At 33.3% G+C, this 9,813-nt stretch overlaps 1 protein-coding gene across 1 annotated transcript; it reads left to right on the top strand.

Annotated features, from left to right (window-relative positions):
• Positions 1-559: 559 nt before the first annotated feature.
• Positions 560-3,307, top strand: LOC133206089 (uncharacterized). The gene is made up of 2 exons (XM_061342019.1): positions 560-666; positions 2,685-3,307. The coding sequence occupies exons 1-2, from the start codon at positions 582-584 to the stop codon at positions 3,299-3,301; spliced, it is 702 nt and encodes a 233-aa protein (XP_061198003.1). The 5' UTR covers positions 560-581; the 3' UTR covers positions 3,302-3,307.
• The last annotated feature ends 6,506 nt before the right edge of the window (positions 3,308-9,813 follow it).

Here is a 9,813-nt window from a genome sequence, read left to right on the forward strand (position 1 = left end):
TACTGTCTTTGCATGATTTTTCCCGCGAGACGTCATATTTCTTTTAACCAATGAAATTTAAGTAGAGGGAATTGCCATTTACATAACAACATCAACTTCCGGCCTCCCTTTTCTAAGTTTTACGGAATCGGTAGCAGTAGACTGAGTTTGAAGCGACATTTTAAGAATTAGAGAGGATTTAATGTGATTTGGGTTGAATTGCCCGAAAGTGGAGGCATAGTTAAAGTAAGTACTTGAGGGAAACGGTTGTATCCGTTAATTTTAAACACATTGTAGACTAAAAATCGAGGCGAAGTAGCTGAACTGAAAAATTCAAGATGGCGACCGTGACAAACCTTGTTATTATTATAGTATGGGGGATTTTTTATTTAAGGAAAGAAAGGTTAAAAACGTCAAGCGCCTGTGGTACTTCAGTATGTCATTCGGTTCTGCACTATTTTAAAATATGATTATATAAATATATGATCTTAACAAATGGAAAAACCTTTAACTGCTACGCAATTCTGATAATAACAAGACGACATATAGATAAATAAACTGATAAGGAATTAGTTCAGCCCATTCCATATACAACATAAGAAATGTGGTGTATTTTTGTCTTAAGTTTTGGTATTCTTTGCGAAATTATTGTAGCTGGAAATCCAGTATGTAGAAATCAACGACCTGGTATGTGGTATTTATTGAATTATGGCAACTAGTACTGATTGTAAAGTGATAACATCTGTTCGATGAGTATTTTTATTCCTTGGTTAGAATCATGTGCGTATGTACACTGACGTTAAAAATTCTACAGGTGTACAATTTTTATGCTCCCGTATCGAAGATTCGGGGGTATATAGTTTTTTCCCTGTCCGTCTGTCTAGCTGTTTGTCTGTTTATCCACAAAAACTTAAACATTGCTCATAACTTTTGATTGGTTGGAGCTATGGCTTTCATATTTCACATGTGTATTATTTCTTTGTGTACCGTTTGACCTTGACCTTGGAGTTTGACCCAAATTTACAAAATTTTACCCAACTTTAACTTTGGCCATAACTTTTAAGCAGTTGGTGCTATGGCTTTCATACTTCACATGTGTAATCCTTGTGACAAGACCTTCCTTTGGATCTCAACAACCTTGACTTAGGAGTTTGACCTATTTTTGAAAAAAATTTACCCTTGGCCATAACTTTTGAACAAATGATACTAGGGATTTCATACTTCACATGTGCAATTTTGTGACAAAACCTTAATTTGGATATCAACTTTGACCCTTTGACCTTGACCTAGGAGTTTGACCTACTTTTGAAAAACTTCAACCTTGGCCATAGCTTTTGAACAGTTGGGTTAGGGCTTTCAAATTTCACATGTTTAATTCTTGTGAGAAGACTTTCCTTTTGATATCAACAACTTTTACCTTTTGACCATGACCTAGGTGTTTGGCCTACTTTTGAAAAACTGAAACCTTCGCCATAACGTTTGAACAGTTGGTGCTATGGCTTTCATACTTCACACGTCTAATGCTTGTGACAAGACCTTCCTCTGGATACGTACCAACATTAACTTTAACCCTTTGACCTTGGAGTTTGACCTACTTTTGGAAAATTTTAACCTTGGTCATATCTTTTTAATGGTGGTGCTAGGGTTTTCATGTTCCACATGTGTATTTCTTGTGAGAAGGCTTTTCCTTTGGCAAAATTAATTTTGACCATTTGATCTTGATGTTTCACTTACTTTTGAAAAACTTTAACCTTTTCCATATTTTTTCAATGGTTGCTGCTAGGGCATTCATATTTCACAGGTATATTTCTCGGGACGAGACCTCACTTTGGGTACCAACATATTTGATTTGCATTTGAGAAATCTTAACTTTCGCTATAAGTTGCCATACGGGGGCATCAGTGTTTCACAAACACATCTTGTTTTCATCATCAGTAAATTGCAAATTTAACACGGTAGTGATTTTAACTTTCATTATAAAATGAATGATATGCGAATAAAAATATGCAATATATGATATAGATTTTCGAATAAAAAAATGAATCTGATTAAATGATTTCTGAAAATAAGCGAAGATAACCAAACACTGTAGATGATTTATGCTGCTTCATCCAAGACAAAATCCTCTCAGGACTACTAGTCTGAACGTCGTTTGGGCAACTCTCTTTATTTATACAGTAATAAGATGACAAACAATTTTTTAAATAAAAATTACCTTTAAGGGAGAGTATTGGTAAACATTCGTTGATTTTCTACATTTTGCAAGTTTTGATATGTGCAATGGATTATAAGGTACCTTTTGTTTTTAGAAAATATTAAACTTACATTTTTTGTTTTGCTTCGTTTGTGTGTTTTTTCCCCTGTTGTCATTTTATTTCCAGATTTTTAATTTTTTAGGGGTGGGTGGGGTGGGGGGCTAATAAATATTTTCCATTCTTGGCCTTTTATTTTAATTTATTTTATTTTCACCATGCAAAGTTTTCCCCCCAAAATTCTAATACGGGAATAATTTGAGTGTTAGTCCAGCAACTGTAATTTAATTGTTGAAATATTCTTCCGCAATTGATAATCCTTTCTGATGCTAGATCTACCCCTTTTTTACGTAGCTCGTCTCAATCAAAGTTTGTCATTCCTTGTGAATCTCCTTATATTTAAGTCATACATTATGTTACGGTTTAACTTTCTTATGTAATCTTAATTTGAAGGTAGCTGTTGTTTGTATGGGAAGGAGTATGAGAATGGAGAGTCAATCCTTGAATTTCCTGACAAAAAACATAATTGTCAAGGGATTTTGTGTATTTTCGGCCAGCTTTTAAAGGTTGATAATTATCAATGTATCCAAAGTCAACACGAAAATTCGAAGAAATCCCTTTTTCAAAACCAGTATCCCTCGACAACGTACCCTCCAGCTCTTTCAACGATTGGAACTTTCCATACATCGCCTAATTTCATGTGCCACTATAACGGAAAGTGGTATATGCCAGGAGAGATGATTGAACAAGGACAAAGTGGAAACTGGTGTTACTTCACACAGTGTTCAGACACTGGTCACGTGATCTATGGTGATAACTTTAACTGCGGAACGACCTATCCAACTACCATCCCACCCACCACAACACCATTTCGAACCACTACCCCAGCCACAACCACTACCACCACGTCATTGATCATTACCCCAATGTACTGCTTTTTTAAGGATCCAACTAACCACCAAATGGTTGTTTGGCGCGGAGGAACTACAGACAAATTAAGCGATGGCACAGTTTGTAGATGTGAATACTGGGGGAGACTCTCCTGTCCTGAAAATAATGTAGGAAAATAAAATAAATAAATTATTGAATCCATCTTGGTTTAGTCTTTCATTAATTGTAAAATTTTTCGACGTGGTCTTTCATTATGATAAGAAATAATACAAAATACTGCCTGTTTGTTTTTTTTTTTACTTTATACTAATATTGATTAATATGAATATGCAGGGAATTTCAGCCAAATATGATTTTATAAGTACGTGTTTACTTGTTTTGATTACTGCAGCCCCTGTCGAAAGGTCACTTTCACCATTAGCCTTCTGCATGACCAGATAAACGGATCATCCATGGTCAAAATTGGTATGAAAACATCAAATTACTTGTCAGTAGTGTGTCTGGGTTTTAAAATATTCACTGTACAGAGAAAATTTCTTGCTTACAATATCACTATATGGAAATGAAGGATATTGGGTAGTTGTTGGACAGTTGAATTCATATACGTTACATGCAGTCGTTAATTAGACATTAACTTCTCTATCCGGTAAAACATCCAAATATGAACAGATATGTGGCAGGCTTTATGGTGTATTTTATTTTGAGTTCACTCGGACAAATAGAGTTGTCGTATCAATGAAAATGAATTTTGTTTATCGATAAGAGTTTTCTCCTTCTTATGTAGAAGTTTTGGAATAAGAATATAAGATCAGGACAGCTAATAAAGAAGCACAATTTGTGCCCATAGACACCCTGTCTCCAAAGACTACATTGCTATTGTTACATGTAATGAGGAACTCGAGCATCTTTTTTAATACCAATATTAGAGTAAAAATTATAAATTATAGATGACTAACCACTAGATTAGCACCGTATGTCTGAAATTTCTACTTCGCTATTGTTAATATTTTTGTGAAGACCAAAGATAGAGGTTTGGTAGAACATATACTGGACCCTGTATATATCATTGTAAGATTAAATCTGAAACGTGATTTACAAGAATTTTATCCATTGAAAGGGAACTATGAATTTGAGTTGCACTACCAGATGAGGAATCAAAGCCAAGGTCTTAATTCTAAAATGCAGTTGTGATAACGAGGACTTAGAAACATATACTATTTTGATAATATGTCAACTAAAACCATGATTACAATTTATTGGCGTAAGATGATAGATTGTAAACATTTTCCTTCTGCTTTTTTGCCTAAACGGGATTCTAATATACAAGTACGTCTTTTATACTTGTTACGTTTTCAACAGTGAAATACTGTAATTTATCAATTGAATAAAATTGTTACCTTCATCGACGTATTACTTTCAGTGTGAAAATAACCAGTATGCGGCAAAACAAGAAAATACCCCCTATGAGAGCAAGATTGAATAAACTGTTCTGACACTGATTGGAACTGCCAAAAGTCTCCAAATTGTTGCTAAAATCCATGCTTACCATTTTCAATCTACAATGTATGACGTTTCACATCCGCTTAGCTATGATGTTACATCCAACGCCACTAACTGCTTTATCGTAAGACAGCTAATAGGCGATAGGAAAGGAAGAAAGGGGAAAAAGAAAATATAATAAACAGAAAATTTAATGTTTAGTTGGATAGGGATTTATTTGAAACAAGTATTTTTTTTTATATTTTCAATCGTGACTCGCAGTCGTGAAGCTACAAACATTGGATATCCTGTATATAGCCATTCTGAAAAAGGTCAAGCGCTTCCCCTCTGTATTAACTCAATCGTCTGGTATACTCTTTTTTAAGATTCATAATAAAAAAAAGGTTCTGCTTAAAAGATCGGCGTTCCTCAATTTTGGACCCCCTAAAATGACGATATGTTTGATTATTGGTGAGTTAAAGGAGGAATTTGTTTTAGAGTTTCTTTACCTAGGTACATTTAGAATTTGTGTTCGTAATTAAAAGATTGGATGCAACAGTGAGGAAAATCTGTAGGAAAACCAGGCAACTTAAAATATGATTGAATGCAAGACAACTTTTTAATGATTAATAATGATACTAATGTTTACAGCATTAATACCTTTGTTGGTAAATCTCAACTACATGTAAAAGGTGAACATTATTCTTAAATAGCCTTTCTCCATATTACTTTTCCCATCTCCGTAATCACACTGGGATATAGTCTTTGCATTGGCTATACTTGATTACAAAAATGCAGATATAGATATTTAATATAAATTATCAAAATTGAAAAAGCTGCTTTTTTGTCGCTCGCTTTGGGTATTATTTCTTGTATTTTATGCGTTCCCCCAATTTACAAATGGTATCCGATAATTAATCATATATTTTACTCCCATTCTTTATACTTTATGTACCTTTCAACGGTTCCAAAGGACCCTATGTGGTCCTGGAATATCATTTTAAAATTTTCCCATCCCGACGTCCATGTTGGGAGTCGTGCGAAGAAAATGTGAATAAAAAGTCTGGAGGTTCAAATATCATGAATGTATATTCACTTGTCTATAAAGAAAACAATAAGTATGTAAAAAAAATTGAGATAGATCTGTATATATTTAGAAATTTTACTAGAAAAAGACGTTAATTGTAACAAAGCTGACGACTTCAACTTTTCAATCGTCAACTTTCCTTCCTTACCCTTATCACCTGCATATGTGGTTTATGTCTCTCAGTTGATTCGATACGCAAGAGCATGCTCTACGTATGAACAATATCTAAAACGAGGCAAGCTACTGACAGAACAGGTTGACGAAACAAGGATATCAACAGTCTCGTTTGAAGTCATTTTTTGCAAGTTTTTCGGTCGATACAATGGCATTGTCTGCACATACAACCTATCATTGAGTCAAATGCTGACTGACGTTTTTCATACTAATTGTTAGGGCATAATTTATACACAGGTGTCTACAGATTTTTCCGGTTTTTGTTTCCCGATCATTACAAGGAGCACACGGCGGGTGTGACTGGTCGGTAGGGGATACTCACTCCTCCATGGCACCTGATCCCACCTCTAAATTTTGAGGTCCGGGTTTGCTCTGCTCCAAATTTGTATCGTTTCATAGGACTTTCGAGATTTAATTCTGTTCGTTATCTTCATATTTCATCATAAATAAAACCGATCGGGCGTGTTATTTTTAGCATATGGAGCTCGGAATGTATTTTTTATAACTGATACGCCAAGACTACATACGGCTGTTTGGAATCTTTGAAAGGTAAATAAAGTGTCAGGAATGGGAGTAAAATATATAATTTATTATCGGATACCACGTTTGAAGCGTTGGAACGCATAAAATACAAAAAACAAAACAAAACAAAATGTTCTGGAACTAAGAGTTTCCTTTTCTTTAGACATATATTCAAAATTTATTGTAGAAATAGTTAAGTTCTTACGTGATTAATAAGCAGACATTATCTCCCTGGTGTTAGGAAATTTACATGCAATTTTGAGACAAATTCCGATAAATGAATCGAAGGATTGCTTTTAGACATCATGAAAAGCTAGCGAGGGGTATGAATCGATTCCAATGCTGTGTTCCAAAGCATTGAAAAAAGATCATTGACATTTATTTAATTTTTACACTGTCAATTAGTTTAATAATTATCCTGTTTCTTCCCAGAACTACACCACTTTTGTGATCAGTAGGATATGAGTACATATCTAATTGTAGCCGCCAATAATCTTATTCATAAGTCGTTGTTATCTTTTATGGATAAACAAGGATCATATTACTGAATTATTGTTATAGGATATTACTCCATCAAATTGACAAAATCTGTGAAAATGCGGGTATAATATCCAAAATTTTAATGCATGTTTTTTGATGGAGGTTATCCGCTTAAGATATACAGGCTATGTGTCTGCACCACACCACATAAGTTCATTGTTAGTCCTGAAAAATTATTTCCCAAATAGAAATTGCTACATACTAGCAATGAAATATTTATATCAGAGTTGACAAATGGTCAAGGAATTATTTTAAAAAACCGAAGAACAATATACATGACACTGCTTTTGTCTCAAATTATTTCAATATCATACCTGTCTTCTATTTGCTATTCTTATTACAAGCGCGGATCTAGAAGGGGGTCGGGGGGTCCGGAGCCCCCACCCCCCCCCCTCCGGAATTTGCAGAGGTATTAAAAGTATATAATGAAGCAAATAAAAAATTACTTTGGACCACCCCCTAGAAAACTTGTACCCATCACCACCATGAAAGAGTTTTTTTCACGTTTATTTTTTGTTTTGCCTGTCAGATAATTTTCTAGATAAGGAAGGGAATTTATTTATTTATTTATTTATTTATTTATTTTTTATTTTTTTTTGTTTGTTTGTTTGTTTTTTTTTTTTGTTTTTTTTTTGTTTTTTTTGTTTTTTTGTTTTTTTTGTTTTTTTTTTTTGGTTTTGTTTTTGTTTTTTGTTGTTTTTTTTTTTTTTTTTTGGCTTATCAAGAAATTTTTGGGTTGGAAATTTTATTTTGACTGAGGTGGAGCCCCCCAACCCCCGAAAAAAAATCCTGGATCCGCGCCTGTATTAACACACCAGCACAACATTTTGCAAGCTGTCATGTTGTAATTTTTTTGATTTACAAGGGCAGTAGCATTCAAAATTTCTGTCATGACAAAACCATCAAAAGATCATTTTCAAGAAAGTGTTGGTCTGATAAAGATGAAAAATAAGGAAAATTCCTAATTAAACGAAAACCCAGTTTTGATTGGATGATTACATGCTAATATGAGTCATGTAATTTCTGAAAAATGTATACAGAAATTAACAATATTGAGGTTTTAATTCTATATTTAACTTCAATTCCAAAAGCGTTGAAACAATTTGGATGAAATTTTAACGATTTCATGTTTGTTATCCAAAACAATGATCTGATCTCAATAACTAACACAATGCCCTAACATTGTTGAGACTGGTGGAAACTTAGACGAATTTTAAAAAAGTATCCCCTGGCTGGATTAACAAAAAATAATATTGCTTCGTTACATGATCAATTGAGAAATTGATGTTTAATACTGACTGAGTTATGTAAAAAGGTTGTCAAGAAGAGAATTAAATGAAAAAAGAATTAGAGACAATGAATTTTGCTATCTTTGAAGTTTAACCGAATTAAAGAAGAAAGCAGTTTTTGTATATGTTATAAGGAAGGTAAATGTACGTAAAATTTTGATCGCCCATTGTAGCCCCACCCTACCCCCTGGGGTCAGTATTTAAACAAACTTGAATGTACACTACCTGAGGGTGCTTCCACATAAATATTACATCATTGCTTTGCTGTTCTTGAGAAGATTTTTTAAGTTTTTTCCCTGTAATCCTGTGTAAACTTTAACTGCCCGTTGTGGCCCAATCATACACCTGGAGGTCATGGTTTGAATAAAATTAAATCTAAAATGTCGAGGATGTTTCCATATACGAGGGTTGTTCGGAAAGTTCGTGGACTTCTGTTATATCTTTTTTATTTAATGCCATATGTTATCCAAATTTGGTAGAAATATTTTTACAATAAATTTAAATGATTTGTATTAAATGTTTCAAAAATACCATGATTTATTTCAAACTAATCCAGAATTAAAAACTGCAAAAATCGATCGCGGCGCAGGTCAAAATTTAGTCATTTGCAAACGTACAATACACTAAATAATGTCTACAGTCATATTTTCTGTAAAATGGAACAAAAAAAAAAATCCTAAACGTTTAAATTAAGAACTGTTTCATCAATTCATATTCCAAATTATGGCTCAAAATTTGCTTCATTGAAAAGAAATCAATTTGTGAAGATAGGTAGTCCTCATTGAAAACGACATACAAAAACGATGACGTTGTAGAATGTCACGAAGCAGCAGATAACGATGCAATTTTGTGTTATACTCGGGAAAATCTTAAATAAACTCTAAAAATGTTGAAGGAATAAGAAAATATCGGAACGAGGACAATCTGTGAAGAAACGGTTTAACTGTAAAAATCTGAACAAAAACTTTAAAAAGTTGGAACGTCATAGAAAGACATAGGCGCTTCAGAGTTGCTGATCGTGTGAAAGCACAGTTAAGCGGTAAAAGAAATTTAAAACATTGACAAAGGAAATTATACAACGAGAACAATTATTAGAAAAATAAATGTCTAGTGATATAAACAACTTTTTAATGAGTGGGTATTGGACTATACTGTGTGAAATGTATAGGGATAGTATTTTTGAGAAACTCTTGACGCTATGTTTTTGACGTTACATTGCTGTTAAGTGTGCTCCGTGGTTGCAAAACATGTTGATTTTAAAATGAAGTAAATTGATTTCTATTAAATCGAATGGAATGAAACTTTACACATCAAAAAAAAACAAAAAAAAAACAACAACAACAGACAAAAATTTTACTTATGATATTGTGCTTATTTTAAATTTCTTGAAAGTAGGATAAAGTAGGATAAAGTGGGAAAAAGATGTTTTAAAGATTTTTCCTTATGTATTTCTATGTAAAACTTTGCACATTGTGGTCCTTCCCTACCTCCAGGAATCATGATTTGAACAAACTAAAATCTACACTACCTGAAGATGCTTCTATATAAATATGATTAATCGTGGCTTTGCTGCTCTAGAGAAGTATATTTTTAAACGTTT

The sequence above is a fragment of the Saccostrea echinata genome, unplaced genomic scaffold, assembly GCF_033153115.1.
Source record: "Saccostrea echinata isolate AGI-Se365-2 ecotype Australia unplaced genomic scaffold, CSIRO_AGI_Sech_v1 ptg000054l, whole genome shotgun sequence".
NCBI lineage: Eukaryota > Metazoa > Mollusca > Bivalvia > Ostreida > Ostreidae > Saccostrea > Saccostrea echinata.

Coding starts and splice junctions, on each gene's coding strand:
- LOC133206089 (XM_061342019.1), top strand. CDS start 582: ATGTGGTGTATTTTTGTCTTAAGTTTTGGTATTCTTTGCGAAATTATT. Junction 667..2,684: donor ATGTAGAAATCAACGACCTG/GTATGTGGTATT, acceptor CTTAATTTGAAG/GTAGCTGTTGTTTGTATGGG.